This window comes from Mandrillus leucophaeus, unplaced genomic scaffold (assembly GCF_000951045.1).
Source record: "Mandrillus leucophaeus isolate KB7577 unplaced genomic scaffold, Mleu.le_1.0 Scaffold2, whole genome shotgun sequence".
NCBI classification, from domain to species: Eukaryota; Metazoa; Chordata; class Mammalia; order Primates; family Cercopithecidae; genus Mandrillus; species Mandrillus leucophaeus.
Genome location: NW_012102031.1, coordinates 12,171,457 through 12,188,198, shown reverse-complemented (window position 1 = coordinate 12,188,198; position 16,742 = coordinate 12,171,457). Strand labels below are relative to the sequence as shown.

At 57.6% G+C, this 16,742-nt stretch overlaps 2 protein-coding genes across 8 annotated transcripts in view; one reads left to right on the top strand and one right to left on the bottom strand.

The window, feature by feature from the left end:
- Window positions 1-265, top strand: part of SFI1 (Sfi1 homolog, spindle assembly associated (yeast)) — a 130,444-nt gene extending 130,179 nt beyond the window's left edge. For all 6 annotated transcript variants that reach the window (XM_011979014.1, XM_011979015.1, XM_011979013.1 and 3 more), the window contains one exon: window positions 30-265. In XM_011979014.1, coding sequence (XP_011834404.1) covers window positions 30-134 — 105 coding nt within the window. In that variant the 3' untranslated portion in view covers window positions 135-265. The remainder of the gene's footprint in view (window positions 1-29) is intronic.
- PISD (phosphatidylserine decarboxylase) lies at window positions 212-12,534 on the bottom strand. 2 transcript variants are annotated; one of them, XM_011979017.1, is made up of 10 exons: window positions 11,341-11,623; window positions 10,511-10,638; window positions 9,667-9,871; window positions 7,426-7,679; window positions 5,371-5,536; window positions 3,356-3,592; window positions 3,021-3,159; window positions 2,683-2,829; window positions 2,237-2,397; window positions 212-1,533 (listed from the first exon to the last, which is right to left on the bottom strand). In XM_011979017.1, exons 4-10 carry the CDS (start codon window positions 7,476-7,478, stop codon window positions 1,309-1,311), a joined length of 1,128 nt encoding a protein of 375 aa, XP_011834407.1. In that variant the 5' UTR covers window positions 7,479-7,679; window positions 9,667-9,871; window positions 10,511-10,638; window positions 11,341-11,623; the 3' UTR covers window positions 212-1,308. The 2 variants fall into 2 exon arrangements, with proteins under 2 accessions (XP_011834407.1, XP_011834406.1); XM_011979016.1 differs by lacking the exons at window positions 10,511-10,638; window positions 11,341-11,623 and adding an exon at window positions 12,514-12,534.
- Window positions 12,535-16,742: the final 4,208 nt, after the last annotated feature.

The window sequence follows — 16,742 nt, the reverse complement described above, 5'->3', positions numbered from 1 at the left end:
CAGCCCTGGCTGTCCCTCTCTGGCCCCAGGTGGAACTGCAGATCCAGCAGCTGGCAGAGGAGCTCCAGGCTCAGCGCCAGCCCATTGGCACCTGCATTGCTCGCATCCAGGCCCTGCGGCAGGCCCTGTGCTAGCGTGTTTGCCCCAGGGATGCAGGTGCTGGGCTGTCGGGGAGGCCTCAGGCCACCTCCAGGAACAGAACACAAAGTTATAAGTTTTATTTTTTTATTTCAAAATGTTTTGCCATTAAATGAATTACTGTTCAGAAGTCTCCCACTTCTCATACAAAAATACTGTGCTACTGATACAGTTGAAAAAGTTCAATGATGGCTCTCCTGCAGGAGAAATTCACAGCGTCCCCAGGGTCAACATGAACTCTGGCCCTGTCCCCGCCATTGGGGGCTCCCCAGGCACGCATTCCTGATAACTGGGACAGGTTTTCCAGGCACTGACCAACTATCCACCAAGGGCCCTCTGCCTCCCAGACAGACCCTGAATCAACAGCAGCAACTTTCCCACATTTCATGTAGGGATATGGGGAGGACAGGAACTCTCCCCTGTCCCCAGCTGGGCCTACCACCTGCCTGCCCTGTTCATTCTGGTGCCATGAGGCAGGTTCAGTAATTAGTCTTGCCTGCTGCAACGAGGACCTGACCAGCTCCAGAAGGTCACTCATCAGGTCCTACAGAGGTCTGTATCATTAATCAGTGTCCTCAGAAGACACTGGCAGAGTCCAGGGTGATGCATTCAGCCGCAAGCACAAAGACTGCTTTTTCTAAAGAGCAGGATGAGGTGAATTTGGGAACAGAAAGCAGTTGTCATGAAGGCTGTGTGGCTCTGCTGGGGGAAGAGGCATCCACAGTCTGTGCCAAGGAGGCACCTCACCCTGTGCAGCAGGAGGGTTAAGGCCAAAAAACAAAAGGGGCCAACAGAAAACAGCCCAGGTGATGGGGAGGAGCAGCAAGGAAAAATGACAATCGAGACCAACTGAAGGTTCAGTCGGGAATGCAGGATCTCCCGTCTATACAGTGTTTAAAAAGATCCAAATGTGACAGATCATTCCAGCCTGCACTTTTTATTTGTAGGGAGAAGGAACAGGATAGGTTGAGGGCATGACGGGGGCTCTCACCACCTCTTGTCTGCACCTCCGGAACAGGTGGGAGCCGAGTCATTCAAGTCCTACCTGGTCAGACTCTCACCCACCCTGAGGCAGGCCCTCACCTGGATGGCCTCATGGGCCTCCCTATCTAAAAGACCCTCACTCTGTTTGGAAAAGATCCCTTAGCAGCCATAATCAGGAAAGAGGCTCTAGAGCGAGCCCAGGGCCTCCCCAAAGCGGATTTTCTGTCCTGTTTTCAGCTGGAAATTGAAGTCCTTGGGGGCCTCAAAGATGAGCACAATGGTGGAGCCCAGGTTGAACTCGCCCAGGTGCTCGCCCTTGCGCATGGGGACGCCCTCTCTATTGGTGTGCGTCACGAAGCTGAAGTCGTTGTAGGAGCCCTTGCTGTGCCTTGGGCTGTTTGTGTGCAGGTCCTGTGGTGATAGGCTGGGGGTTAGCGGGGCCACCAAGTGCAGTGTCACCCCACATGTGTTTGGAGTCCCACCCACTCCCTCTGTTCCTTGTCCCCAACACCACCCAACCCAGCTCCAAAAGGGAGGTGGGGATGGCATCTCAGGGCCAGGTGGGCCCAGTCTAGCCAGATCTCACACACAGCATTGACGCCTGCTGTGAACTAGGCCCAGGAAAGACGGAACAATCGGACCCAGTGGTTTCCATGCATGGTGCTGGGAGAGTGGCACCTGTGGGAGCCAAGGCCGCTGATCACAAACTGACACCCAAAAAGGCAGCCCTTTGGGACGGGGTGGGCAGCAGGCCTGCGAGTGCTGACCCCCTCACATGCTGTAACCAACATGAGCCACCCCGAGCTCAACGCTCCCTTTCTGTTCCCTCCTCACTCTCACCTTTGACCATGGTTCCTAGCAGAAACCAGGTGCCAGGCAAGGAGGTTAATTCCCTCTATCTCTTCCAGCCAATGGTGCAAGAAGGGAGGGAAGCCTCAGCTGGCTGGCAGGTGGAGCGGCCCATTCTCAGGACAGCTGTTCAGCAGAGCCACGCCTGACCAGACATGTGGCCGCCCTAGAATTCAGTCCCAACCCATCCGCCACACAGCAGACAAGGCAGGTAGACCCAAGAGGTCCAGCCCTTGGGCTTTGGCAGGGCCTACACTCTGCTTACCCGGTCAAAGTAGATGCGAATGGAGCCCACGTTGGTGGCCCCCACAGCCGTCAGTGAGAAGAAGCCATGTTTCCAGTCCCCCGTCAGGACTACCCGCTCGTTATGGCAGAAGAGCTCTTTGATCCAGCGAGCCATGCCAGGGTTCACTGACATCAGGGAGCCTGCAGAGGCAGGGAACGCTGCTACTCCCTGTCCAGAGCCCAGTGTGTCCACTCCAGGGCAGCCAAGACCCAAAGGGACTCATGGCCTGTTGCCCTGATGTCATTTCCAAATGCTGAGCCGAGTGGGCCCCATGGTCCCCTGCCCACAACCAGCCTGCATAAAGCAGTCAGCTCCTGGCCTCGATGGCCCTGACCTGGAGCCTGGTCCCCTGACACCAAGAAGCTGAGAGCCTCTATGTGAAGCCCACAGAGGCAGCTCCCCCCACACGCTGGCCCTGGGCTGACCTGGGAAGTGGCGCCGGTGGGACACAGTCCAGTCTGTGGGGGAGTGGAAGCAGTGGTAGTCCCCGGGGGCCAGGTAGATGACACAGTGATAGAGCTCATTCCCTTTCCGGGTGACCAGCTGGTTCTTGAAGGAGTCACACGAGGCGGCTGTGAGGTAGAAGCAGACATGGGGGCCACCAACACAGTGAGCACCCAGCACGGAGCCTGAGTGCGGTCTGCACGTGGATTCTCAGGGAGGCCCCACATGCCAGCCTCAGCTCCTTCCCCAGCATTCCCCTCCCTCCCGGTCCAGCCACACAACAGCAGGGCTGCCCGGCCCCGCCTGTGCAGTGACCCACCTGGCGGGAAGGGCAGGTCCTCTGTGTAGGTGCGTGGGCCCAGGAACGACTCCAAGGAGTAGGTGACCCCCTTTACCTGCTCCACCTCGCAGTTCTTCACCTGCCCAAAGTTGAGGATCTTTCCATCCGATGGGCTGATCTGGAAGGACAGAAGAGGCTTGCTGCCAGGGAGAGCAGGGTCTCCTCCCCCGAGAAGACAGCCCCCACCACCCCCTTGTCATCCTGCCGCTTCCAGATATGCTGGAGACCAGGGGGCTGTGCTGGGCAAGTGGAGTCCCAGCTGTGGAGGCAGGAAAAAGTCCTGTTTCCCCCAGGAAGAAAGGATCGGGCCTCACCACACTGTGCAGGCCGCAGACGGGCCGGGCCTGCGGCTTCAGCTTGCGCCGGAAGAACTCGCTGAGGTTGCGATAGTGATGCAGGTCCTCCACGGCGGCCTCCTTCATGTTCACCCCGAAGGTCCAGATGTACAGGCTATAGACGGGCCTGCGCAGCCAGTGTGGCAGCTCCACCTGGTTGAGGCGACCCCAGGCCCGTGACAGCAAGCGTGTCGGCACTGACTTGTACAAAGCCACCTGCAGCCACAGGGCAAGGGGCTGAGTTGACCACACTGCCCCAGCTCCAGAGAGCCCAAGTACTGTCATGAGCCCACATCTCACTTCAGGAGAGAATCTGCACCCCACGGAGGACACCAGGGCCCAGGTGCCTCACGCTGCTTTTGTGATGTGGCTGTTTCTCACTGGGAACCAGATTGCACCTGCCAACTCCTGCCACACAGAGTGCTGGATTTACGTACAACTCCAGTGGTTTTCGCCATTTCATGCAAAAGTCTAACAGCAACTGCCCCAGTCCCAGAACGGGAGATGCCCAGCAGTCTTACTTCTTAAAGTGGGGGTCGGAAACGGATCTGACCCTAACCACAGTGTGTGACCCTAGCCATGGTGACCCCAGTATCACAGTATGTGGAGAGGTGGTTGGCATCTTGCCCTTGGTCACTGCCCATATCCCAGACCACCAGAGAAAGGAGGAGGCTCCCAAGTACGTGGAACAAGTCTACAGCCCAAAATGTGTCCCTGTCTTAACAGGAAGTGAGGAGGACACCCTGAGCACCAACATCAGGGTCTGCGATGTCGCTGTCACCTGGGCCTGAGCTGCAGACACAGGGTCCGCAGCCCCCACAGGTCCAGCCAGCACTCTGAGGGCCTGGACGCAGCAGTCTGTGAGAAGCCCTGAGCCCCACCTCGGCCCCACAGCAGGACTTGTGTTCAACATTCTACTGTGACTGAGTCAGGCCATAAAGCTGTCTGCACCTGGGGTTCCTCCCAGGAGGCAAAGGGAGATCGTCCCCTCAGGCCCCTCTGTTCTCTCTTCCTTCAGGGAAGCCTGGAGCACCTGAAGACAGACGATGGCCTGAGGACAGGCACTGGGTCCCACTGGTTGGTCCCAGAGCCCTCCAGCAGGGCCAGGTACCCAGGAAGTGGCAGCCTGTGAGTGCTGCTGCCACTGTAGAAACTGCCTCTAATTGGTGGCTGCTGCTTCTCTAAACACAACCAAGACACCAACGCCCCAAGGTGTAAAAGTGGTTTCATTCCAACTTTCAATACCTCTGCAAGGTAAGGAATTAGCAGCTCCCAGAGAGCTGCTCTTATCCCTCCCAGCTGCTTCCCAGTCACACAGAAGGGCTATGTGAGCCCAGGCCCTTCCCAGGCACAGGTGGGAGCCTGGGCTAATGTCCAGGGTACCTCAGTGCCCCTGAGCTCTGATGACACCAACCTGACAAAGGCCCAGGAACAGGGTTTCCTCCTTGGGGTCAACCTGCCTGGGAAGCCAAGGGCAAGAGTGAGCCCTCTAGGGGCCGGGAGGGGCCAAGCCAGTTCCCTTGACCATTCCTGGGGCAGGCCTCTGGGCTCCTTAAAGGTGTCCTCACCCTAAGGAACCCAAACAGGATCCATCCTTCCTGAACCACCCCTTTGGCATCCCAGAATTAATTTGGCTTCTGCTCAGAATCACCTCTAAGCTGTTTTCTGCCTGAACACAGAAAAGTCAGAGACAGACACCATTTTCTGAATCCCCAGGCTGGGTTCCTTCCAGAACTGGAGCCCCAAACGGCAGAAACGAGGCAGGCTAGGGGAGCGGGCAGGGCACGGCATGCCCTCGCAGTCACTTCCGCGGCCCAGGTAGTGGCCTTTTCAAAAGCTGCCCTGGCCTTGCCCACCAATGAACCTTCCAACCCTGACCCACTGAAGATGACCCTCTGCTTCTGACAGCTCGCCGCCACCTCAGTCTCTCCTCACCCCAACCTCGGGCCTGCCCGGAGGGCAGGTCCGGGCCACAGGGCCCTGTGCACACTTACCCTGCTTACGGGCCTCCATCCCACCCGGCTGAGCGGTCTGAGGGCGCCGAAGGGCAGGAGGTAGTAGAGGACGGTCAAGGGCCAGGAGCGCAGTTTCAGGGCGGGTCTGGACATGCAGCTCAGCTGCCCCAGCCTCCGCCTCAGGGCCAGCTGGGGGAAGTGCAACCTGCAGGGCACAGGTCCATGCACAGCCAGGTCAGTGGCCAGGCTCTAGGCAGGACCCAGGAGACTGCTACCTGCACCCAGGGCAGGATTCCTCCTGTCTACCCACCCTTGTTGGCAAGCTACCTTGCCATGGGGTGATGGAGCCCAGCAAACACTGGCTGTGCCCCCTTGTCCCAACCCCATTCTGAGTCAGGGGTTTGGCTGCCTCTGGCTAGCAGACTCATTTCCCAGGCTCTGCCACCCGCCAGCCAGCTGGGGAGGACTGGGAATGTGGGGGCAGCCGCAAGAGGAGAGTCAGGCCCAGCTGCGGGGCACCTCTCAGCCGCAGCAGCTCCCAGCAAGGGCCTCCAGACCCAAGTACCTGGGCCCAGGGAGGGGAGAGCAGGGTGCAGGGCCTGCCTCACATTCCTCAGCCTCCATGGCCCAGGAGAGTGAGCCCCAGGGGCCAGCTCTGCCACACAGGCACTGGCATGGCAGCGCATAGCACTGAGGAGCTACGACCCAGCCAGCTGGGTAACCATTTGCTCAGTCGTCTGCTACCATCCTTTGCAGGATCTGGGATATTCTTTTCATGGTTCCAGGCCCCCTCTTTCCTCATCTGCTAAATTATGGGGCCAAGGCCAGACAAACTCTTAAAGGGAGCATTTACAGCCCACCTACCAGCACCACACAGCTACGGTGCCATCCATCTGCATGGTCTTTCTGTAACAGGCCAGGTTCTGAAAACCCATCCACAGGTTTGTGAACAAAACCTCCCCACCACAAGCTCTCAAGCACCTGCCTGCTCTGCTGGGGCTGCGCACGCGCATGCACACGCACACACACACACCCCTCCACACACACCCAAGCCCCTCCTTTCAGCAAAGGTGGATACACACACACACACACAAAGACCCAAGCACCCCCTTTTTTGCAAATGTGATCCCGCCTCTCCCCACCCTCCCAGCACAAATGCAGGGCACTAAGCAGGGGCTCAGCTTCACCAGAGCCAGAGCAGAGGCTGGACGAGCCTTTCCACCACAACCCTGGCCTCCTGAGCAGAAACAAGGCCCACCCCACCCTGTCCGTGCCTAGGCCTAGCAAACGCTCCTGAGACCCAGGGTAGCCAGCAGGAGACCACACTGCCATCCACTCAGAACGTCCCCGGGCCTCAGTTTCCTCATCTGCAAAGTAACTGATTTGGCTAATCTACGGCTGCCATCTGGGACTGTGCTCTCAAGAGAAGCTGAGTCCTCTCTCCCAGTCGCCGAGCAAACCAAGGAACAAAGCGGCATCTCAGCTAATAGAAGCAGCAGAGCAGGAAAGGCAAACCAGCAGCGAACCCCGCTCAGGCTCAAGCTCAGAGGCGGCTGCATCTCCGCAGCTCCCGGGTGCCTGCTTTCTCTCCCATCCCACCCCGGTGTATTTTTAAAAGGTCCAGGAAGGTGGCAGGGGCCAAGCAAAGACAAATCACTGCTCTCCTTTGGCTTTGCCACCTGCCCCACTCACTGCAGAAGAGCAGGGACCAATCGGGAAGAGCTGCACCCCTCCCGCAGGCAGGAAGGGGGATGGGGAAGCCTCTCTCCCAAGTGGGGTGCAGAGGCAAGGGTCTGGGCTGGGAGGAGGGGGCCTGGGAGCACCAGGGTAGGGAATATCACAGGCCTGAGGTCTGAGGCCCGCTGGCAGCCTCCCCCTGCTGGGCCCTCCTCGTGGTTGGAACCAAAGATACCTGAAGCGGGCTCTCCGACTCAGGGCGCTCAGGCCCCCCAGGCCGGGCCCCTCCAGCCTCGGGGGCTGACCACCAGTCCCCTTGCCGCCACCTCTACTGCGAGGCCGCTGGATGTGAACTCTGACCTTCCGGAGGTCGTGGCGGGGAACCGTGGGGTTAGGGCGCGGTGGGCAGCATCTCACCATTTCGCCGCGCGGAGCTCTGGTCCTCGCCGCGCCTCTGACTGACACATCATGGGCCGGCACAGGGAGGGCGGGGCGAGGCTCACTCGATCACTCCCTTTGTTTTCCTCTTTCCTCCCCTTCCCCCGAGCCAGCGGATCTCCTGTGCTGTCACTGCTCCAGGGCCTCTGCCTCTGCGAGGCCGGTTGGTGGCGCCGCTTCCTGGGCTTGGTTCAGTCTTGGTGGCTCACAGGGTGCAGATTAGAGGGTCAGGGCTATTGCAGACAGACAGGCACTAGTCACACACCTGCTCAGGTCACCTGCTCAGGGCTTGCAGCCCAGTGCAAAAGCCCCTGCACTGAAGCCCACTGTCCCCAGTCCTGGCCACCTGCCCTGTCCCTGCTACCCGGGGCTGAGCCAGCCTGCACTGCTCATCCTCTTCCTCAGCTGGCCTGCGGAGGCAGCAGGGGGCAAGGCCCTCAGGCTGCTGGGTCCAGTAAGCCATGACAGGGAGGGGACCAGCCACTGCTGCCAGGGTTTTCAGGCACCACTCAGCTCCAAACACACAAGGTGGGAACTTGAGCCCCATGCTCCAGGCCCAGGCCCAGCACCGCGTCAGCCGGTCTGCGGTGTGGCCCCTCCCTTGCCAGGACCTGACCCATTTTCAATTCAGGTTACAAAGTAGCATCTGAGGAATGAGATGAGCGGGAAGCCACGAGAGGCGCCCTGGTGAGAACCTGGCATCTTACCTGCTGTGGCTCTCTCCTCACCCCTCCTGGCCTTGACCCCCGCCCCGCAACACACACACAAAATACCCAGCTCCCTGCTCCAGACCTTTCTCAGAAGCTGTGCATGTGGGGAAACCCAGCCTGGGGCTGGGAACAAGCCAGGACTGCAGCCCAAACCAGTTCCACTCCCCTTTTTCCATCTTTGCTTCAGAAAAGCATTTTGGCCATGGGGGAGGACAGGCCCGGCCCCTACAAAGCCTCTCCACGTTGGCCTGCACAGATAGCGGAAGGACGAGCAAACATGCCAAAGCTGCTGCTATCTCAGCCCAGGCAATCAAGGCCCTCCAGGATATGGGCTGACAGGGGGCCCACCCGTCCCATCCTTCACCCCCAACCACTGCCCAGGAAGGGGGCAGGCACCTGTCACCATCCTTAGATGATGAAATGTGGCCCCAAGAGCTGCCGCCTAAAGGAAAGAATAGGCCAGACATGGCCAGCCTGCTGTGAGGCCGAACTCAGACATCACTGTGGTCGCGCGCGGTCGAACATCTGACGCCCTGGCAAACCCTCCTCAGCCACAGAGGAGAAGATTCCACCCGGGCACCTGCCTGCTAGAGTCACTGAAGCCCCGGGTATGGGATTCAGTGGCCTCTTGGAGCCAGGACAATAAGGTGACTAAGGTCTGGACACAAGCATGGATTTCTCCACTGATCCAGGCAGTGGCTGGGGCTGGCCCAGGCCCCTCTCCTAAATGAGCGATGGGGACAGCTCACTGCAGGTGGGTCAGGCAGGAGGGCACCTACCCACCAGCAAACAGATACACACCAGCATCCTCCCTCGAGAAGATGCTGGCACCACGAAATTGGCACAGGCACAAGAGGCCCATCCCATCGCAAGGCCCAGACCCAAAGACACCCCGGCTTCAGCCCCAGGGTCCAGGCCTCCAGGGCTGTGTCACTCCAATCACTCCGCCAACATACTGAGCACACACCCCACCCTCCCTGGCCCAGCAGGCTCCATGCTGGCCTCCTGCCAGCTACCAGGGAAACAGAGGGGGAACAGCAGTCAGGGGTGAGCCTGGTGCCTGGTTCCAAAGGGGAAGCTCTTTCCCTGGTAGATAGAGTGCAGGCTTGGAGCTGAGCTCACAGCCAGGATTCACAGGGAGGCAAGCATGGCCTTGAGGGGAGGCAGAGAGGAGGGGCCTTGGGGAACCCCAGCCTCCTGCCAGTTTTCCTCCCTGATCTACCATGTGGGACAGTGACCACCACAGCCCTGAATGTATCAGAAAGATGAACCCAGATGAACCTAGTTTGGCCAAAAACCTTGGGTTCTCAAAGCAGGTTCCCCTGTGAGCCTTGGCATTTCATTCTTCCATGGTGCTGTGAGCGGCTGGGTCTGGCCTCCAGTCTCAGAGGGGACCCTACTAAGGAATCGAGGCACATGAGGCCAGGGGCCAAGTCAGATGCCCATCAGGGAAAGGTGGGCCCTGGAGAGACTACGAACCATCCTGAGAGGCCAGGCTGCAGCACTGCACCTGCTGGTGAGCCCAGTGAGGGCATGGGGTCCTTGCTCATTCAGATCCTTGACATCACTGTTCTGCCTCTTCTAAAACAGGCACCGAGACCAGGGTGTCAGTGCCTCCAAATTACCACCTGTGGGCCCCAAAAGATCGCCAGGAAGGAAAATGAATCCAGCTTTGCCCCAGGACACAGGCTGAGCACTGCCAGTCCCTCTCAGAGCTGCAGGATAGAGGGAAGGGGCGCTTAGAGGTCGCTGCCTTCTTGCTTCCCAAGGGTAAAGCCAATTCCTTGGCCAGCAGTGTTTCTGGCCTCCCTATTTCAGAGCCCAGCTTGCCCTCTGCCTATGACAGCACTGGAACCCCAAGCCAAAGATTTCATCCTTTCTGGCTGTCTTGAGGGTGACATGAGGTGGGAGCCTCAGGCTCTGGATGAGGAACTTGCAAGAAGGGTACCCAGAATAGAGGAAGCGCTGACACCTTCCCTCCCTTCTAAGCCTCAAAGACATTCTGTGGAGATGAGTTTAGGGTTGTGACCAATAGGACTTTAATGTCATTACATGGCCTAAGGGCCAGTCACCTGCAACATGAGAAATCAGAGGGCCTTGTGGCTGGTGACAACCCGGTCACTGCAATTCTGGCTGCCTTCCTCTACCCCTGCCCTGAGAGCAGGGAAAGGCCTTGGCAAGTCACAGGTACTCTCTAAGTCTTGGTTTGTACATCTGGAAAATGGGAAAGGAAATTTCTGCTACCCACTCCCTTGAGGCTCAGAGCACAGCTGCAACCATGGCCCAGAATAACTGCTCAGAAACCCCACTTCCATCCAGGAGCATGACACAGCCTCAGACCTGGCTTCCAACACCTCACCTCTCCAAAAACTCAACCTCACACCAGTGGAGGCAGGGGTTTCCACCACAGGAAAGATGAAATAAGAGGGGCTTAGGTGGCAGTTCTAACACAGGAACCCAAACTTGCAGGCAGTGACTGGCCCTATGAGTAGGAAGCAATGGCTGGCAGGACCCTATAGGGGGTGGGGAGCACCTTTGTCAGGACATGCTGTTCTGGGGATCCATACCAGAGCAGTAGGACAATGTCCCCACCCATCCCTCACCAACCAGGGTAAAGACCACAATACCTGCCCCCCCCACCAGTGGAATGGAACATTCCAACTGAAGTCGATGAACGCACCCAGGCCAGGCAGCAGTTACTACAGGTTGGGTTGGGGCCTGCAAGCATGTTGTGCATGCAGGGGAGGTGCGTGTAGGTACAAGTATATGTGCATGTATGATACATGTGTAGGTGCAAGGGTATGTGCATGGAGGGGTGCGTGTATAGGTGTGAAGGTGCGAGGGTGTGTGTGTGGGGGTGTGTGTAGGGTGTGTTAGGTGTGAGGGTATGTTATGCATATAGGTGTGTGCGTGAGGTTACGTGCATGGAGGGGGTGTGCACGGGTGCAAGGTGTGTGCATGTAGGAGCCATATGTGTAGGTATGAGGGTGTGTGCATATAGGGGTGTGTGTGTGTGTAGGCGTGAGGATGTGGGGTGTGTGCCTGTAGGGGTGTGTGTGAGGGGGTGTGTGCGTGTACGGGGTGTGTGGAGGTGAGGGGGTGTGTGCCGGTAGGGGTTGTGTGCGTGAGGATATGTGTGTGTAGGTCCGGGGATGTGTGTAGGGGTATGCGTGTATACACTTACAGTGCTGCTCCTGTTGGATTCTGGTTCAAGCCTTAGCAAGGCGGAGCAGGCAGTGAGGGATATGGCACTGTCGCCTGCAGCCCCCAGTCAGCTCTGCCAGAGGATATGGAGCGTTGCAGCTTGTGTGTTCAGCCAGGAACCCTGAGAACTGGCTCCTGCTATCTGATGGGAAGCGCCTGGAGCACCAGGACCACGCCTCTTGAAGCCTCAGCAGAAACCTCCAGGGCCCCAAATCCTGTGTCCAGTGGCCTGACTGCGGGCCGTACACTCCCCCCGGGAGGCGGGGAGCGAGGAGGGGGGCTGACTTTCTCCCCAGCTCTGCTGAGGCCGGGCCACCAGGCAGCGGCATGCGTCCAGTGGGGCGACAACCCTGCCTTCCCTGTGTTCCTGAGCTAGAAGTAGGCAAACTTTCCAACTAGGGGACGGGGCAAATGGTACTCCCTGGGCGACATGGACCAGGGAGCAAAGAGAAGGGCCCAGAGGCGCCTTTCAGCCAGTCAGTGGCAGGCAGCCCAGGAGGCTCTGGGAAGAGGGCAGGCAGGACTCGCAGGGGTCTGTCCCAGCCGCCCAAAAACAGGGAACCTCCTCTCAGACAACCCTGGGCGCTGAGGGGAACCGGCTCTGGGCAGAGGCAGCAAGCCTGCCACCCGCTCCCTGGCCCTCTGGCGCTGCCCTCTTCCCCAGGCACCCTGCCCCCAGTCCCTCAGGCAGCGCGGAGGAGGAGACGGGAGCTCTCAGAGCCAGAGGCGCCCCAGCCCGGGCCCCGCCAATGCCAGCCGGCACCCCCTCACTTCCCACAGCCGCCTCACTGCCGGCGCCCTCCCTCACCCATACACCCTCACTTTCCGCAGCCGCCTCACTTCCCGTACGCCCTTCACTTCCCGTACCGGCGCTCGGCAGGAGATGGACGTGGAGGACGTGAGCTCACGCAGCCCGGGCCCGGGCTGTGCCCACGTGGGAACGGAAAAAAGCCCACGACTCGCTCGACCCTGTCCGCAGGGCTCCTCAGGCCGGGCCGCGTCGTCGCAGCTGGGAGAGGCCCACCTGCGAGCGAAGGCGCTAGAAGGGCATCCCCACCTGGCACTGGCTCTCTGAGCGGACGGGGCACTGCGCCTCCCTAAGAAGTCACCTGTGGCTCCCGGCCGGACCGGGGCGCCGGCTCCGCTCACTCACCCGCAGGTGGCTCCAGCTTCCGGGCTCCGACTCCCCAGAGGCGCTCCCGGAGCCGCAAAGCCTTGGGGCGAGTGGGCGGGGCTCGGGCTCCAGCCACTCAGACTACCAGGGGCGGGGGCAGGAGACCGACCCCAGCCACCCTTAAAGCCGCCGCTGCCTCTGAGCCCCAGTCCTGCTGGGCCGCCAGCCCAACCCGAGGGCCTCTTTAAGAGGAGGGGCCAAGACCAGGGAGAAGAGGAAGGGCAGCAGGCACCAGCTCTGCCTGGTCATTGTCACGGGAGGACCCCACTCAACCAGCAAGGTGGGCCCGGCTGCTCCCAAGGGATGCCTCCTGTCTGTCCTCAGTCTGTTCGCTGGTCTGTGAGCCGCCTGTCTGCAGCCTGTGGCTGGCCTCCCAAAGCAGCTGCCTCCCCTCACCACCCCCACCCAACACTAGGCAGACTCAGAATCCCACCCTCTGCTGACCTCATTGAGGACCGGCTTCTTCACTGGACTGAACAGAAAGCACCCCTGCTAGCCCTGGAAGCTCCAGAGAAGGCGAAATCCCTGATCCTTCCCACACCCCATCTTGAAGCTACAAGGCTTCACTCCGACCTTCTGCCCTCCAGGCACTGCACATCCCTGACATAGAGAATGCCCTGACTCCAAAACTCATGTAGACCAGTGAACAGGGGCAGCCATAAACAAAGTCCGACCGCCCCAGCCTAGAGCACACAGGCCTCCCTGCTTCACTACTAGGATCCACAGCCCATGGGATGATGCATGCTGTCTTCCCACCCCACTAGATCGGAAGACCCTAGGTCTGCGGGTTGGCAGCCCACCCCATACCCACATGGTGCCAGACACCCAACAAGCACTCAGCCCACATGGGATCGGACCAATCAGCTTAATTCTTTTAGGGGAGGAGAAAGGTCTGAGAGGGATCACCATTCAATCAAAGAAAGAGTGTGGCATTAAGTAGCCTCATTCACATCTGTGGGAGCAACTGAGCACACCCATCCCCTATTCAACGGTGAGATGGCCTTGGAAGTCTCAGTCTCATTCTGAGCCACTGAACAGGATACAATTCCAGCTGCTTCTTACCACTGACATCTTTGTTTCTGAAACAACTAAGGTTTGGGGCCAGGCATGGTGGCTCATGACTGTAATCCTAGCACTTTGGGAGGCCAAGGGTGGGAAGATCACTTAAGCTCAGGAGTTTGAGACCAGCCTGGACAACATAGTGAGACCTCTTTCTTTTTTTAAACCAAAAAGAAAGAAAGAATTAAGGTTTGGAACAGGAGAAGAAGGTCTGTAGGGCTTGTGGAGAAATGGGGCGGTGGGCCACGCCTGGAACAGGACATAAGGGCGTGCAGTCACAGCCCCATACACCTGTCGTCCTTACCTGGATCCAGCCCAAGCAAGTGCTACATGACAAGCCACAGCCCTGGGATGCAGCAGGGGGAAGAAGACAGATAGGGCCCTCCTCCATGGATTTCCATGTTCTTCCACACCTACAATGCACCCATGGGAACAGGGAGGCGGGGGTGAGCAAGGCACAGTACATTCCTAAGGGCCTCAGAATGTGGTACAGGGTGCAGATACCTTACACACAGCCGCTCCTAATATTCTCCTGTCCAGACATCACTACGGGAGGTCCTCAAATAGTGTCATCATAACACTGATGAGAAAAAAAGAAAAAATCTATTCCAGCCAGGGCTACTGTCTGTGAGGAGTGTGCATGTTCTCCCCATGTCTGCATGGGTGTTCTCTGAGTACCCTAGATTCCTCCACATCCCAAAGCTGTGCACTTAGGCTCACTGGTGTGTCTAAATGGTCCCAGTCTGAGTGAGTGTGGGTGTGGGTGCACCCTGCCATGGGAAGGTGTCCCGTCCAGGACTGGTTTCCACCCTATGCCCTGAGCTTCCCGGATAGGGTACCACCTGCAACCTTGAACTGGAGTAATTAGGTAAATAATTATCTAACTTTTTATTAATTGTTCATAAATGCATGTATAGCTCACATTTCAATGGTTAATATTAGAAATGTTTGGGGTCTTTAAAAGTTCAGTGATTTTTTGTGGTCAGAAACATTCACAGGAACTTAACTCTTGCTTCTATCAATTAGCCTATAGTAAAACTGGTTTCATTCTATGTTTTGCTTAAAGGTGAAAATCCCAAGAACCTATCAAGATTGAGAACTTACTGTAACTGATCCCAGCATTCTCAGAGCCCCAAAGAAACTTCAGACCCCTTCTTACCTCAGAACTCCAAGGAAACACATGACATGGGATAAAATGCAGTTAAAGCACAGAAAGATGCTGACGCAGAATCCTGGCACCACCAACTTCCAGAACTGGAAAGACCCTGAAGACCATCCTGGCCTCCTCAAAGCCTCTAGTACTTACAGACCAGCCCACACGGGTCCCTGGGGACGGAACAAAACCAGGCCCCAGTTAGACCAGGGGAGAAAGGTCTGCAGAGGAAAGCCCAGCTTCTGCACACATTCTACCTCCCATGTGCTGAGAGATCTCTGGGACTCTCACACCCTTCCCTGTGGAATGGCCAGCTCGGCTGCACTGCATCCACCCGCATTGCTTTTTTACCATTCTAAGCCTCTAAGGCAGATGGGTGTTTAAAAACCCATAAACCGCCGGGGGCGGTGGCTCACGCCTGTAATCACAGCACTTTGGCAGGCCGAGGCGGGCGGATCACGAGGTCAGGAGATCGAGACCATCGTGGCTAACACGGTGAAACCCCGTCTCTACTAAAAATACAAAAAATTAGCCAGGCATGGTGGCGGGCGCCTGTAGTACCAGCTACTCAGGAGGCTAAGGCAGGAGAATGGCGTGAACCCAGAAGATGGAGGCTGCAGTGAGCTGAGATCGTGCCACTGCACTCCAGCCTGGGCGACAGAGCGAGACTCCGTCTCAAAAAACAAACAAAACAACCCCATAAACCAGCCCACAAGTCCGCCGAGATTAGCACTCCCCCACCTTCCAACCAGACCTCCACCACATGTATTTTCAGTGGGGAAATGCCTCTGCATTTTGAACAATCATTTACAAGTGAATTTCCATTAGGGGAAAAAAAAAATTGCCTGGAAATTTACTTTCCTGCCTTGTATTATATTTCTTTCAGGCCATGGAGTCCTTTATTTCCACGCCTCCCACTCTGTTAGGACTCCCTTGGGTGGGAGTGCCACCTAGTGCCACTGTGAGGCTCTATAGGCTCTCAGGCCACCTGCAGATGGAGGCCTCCCTGCCTCAGTCAACCCACCTGTATTCTCTGCCAGGTCCCAGCTGTGTGAATTTCATGCAGTACTTCTAGAGGGATGCCCTGTGCCAGGGAACAGAAGGTAGCTGCGGAACAGGGGTGGCAGGTGTCCTCAGCTAATTCTTATTTCCTGGCTCTTGGCCAATTCTCATTCCCTAGGGGCTGGCAGAGGCCCCTCAAGAAAGACGGCTGGTGTCTTAACGGCTAGTACAAGAAACCACAGGCAGGCATCAGCCTCCTAGACATCTGGGCAGAGAGGCCGGGCAAGCACAAAGTGCCTTCAGGCTATTTCTCTACACACCAGATTCTCCTAGCCCTGCCCAACTCCCCACTCACCTTTAAGATGAGAATCGTTTTTGGCAGTCCCACTAGCCTGTGAGATGTCCCGGATATCCCTGACCCATTCAGAGCCCCACCAGCAGCTCCCTAAGGGTCCTGCCCAGGCACTGAGGAAGGGCAGACTGAGGTGGAATAAAGGAAAAGTGCTTTAGGCCAGATGTGGTGACTTAATGTCTGTAATCCCAGCATTTTGGGAGGCCCAGTAGTTTTGTAAAAACACAAAAATATAAAAATTAGCCAGGTGTGGTGGTATGTGCCTGTAATCCCAGCTACTCGGGAGGCTGAGGTGGCAGATCACTTGAAACCAGGAGGCAGAGGTTGCAGTGAGCTGAGATCGCACCACTGCATTCCAGCCTGGGTGACAGAGCAAGACTCCATCTCAAAAAACAAAAAAAGAAAAAAAAAAAAGTGCTTTCAGGCCGGGCATGGTGGCTCACACCTGTAATCCCAGCACTTTGGGAAGCTGAGGTGGGCGGATCACCTGAGGTGAGGAGTTCAAGACCGGCCTGGTCAACATGGTGAAACCATTTCTACTAAAAATACAAAATTAGCTGGGTGTGGTGGCATGCGCCTATAATCCCAGCTACTCGGGAGGCTGAGGCTGGAGAATCGCTTGAACCTGGGAGGTGGAGGTTG

What these genes read in the sequence shown, in the direction of transcription:
- PISD (XM_011979016.1), bottom strand. Translation starts at nt 7,478, where the DNA reads ATGATGTGTCAGTCAGAGGCGCGGCGAGGACCAGAGCTCCGCGCGGCG. An exon ending in GATGGAGGCCCGTAAGCAGG is followed by an intron (nt 3,593 to 5,370) that starts GTAAGTGTGCAC and finishes CTGTGGCTGCAG; the next exon opens with GTGGCTTTGTACAAGTCAGT. An exon ending in TTCGCATCTACTTTGACCGG is followed by an intron (nt 1,534 to 2,236) that starts GTAAGCAGAGTG and finishes CTATCACCACAG; the next exon opens with GACCTGCACACAAACAGCCC.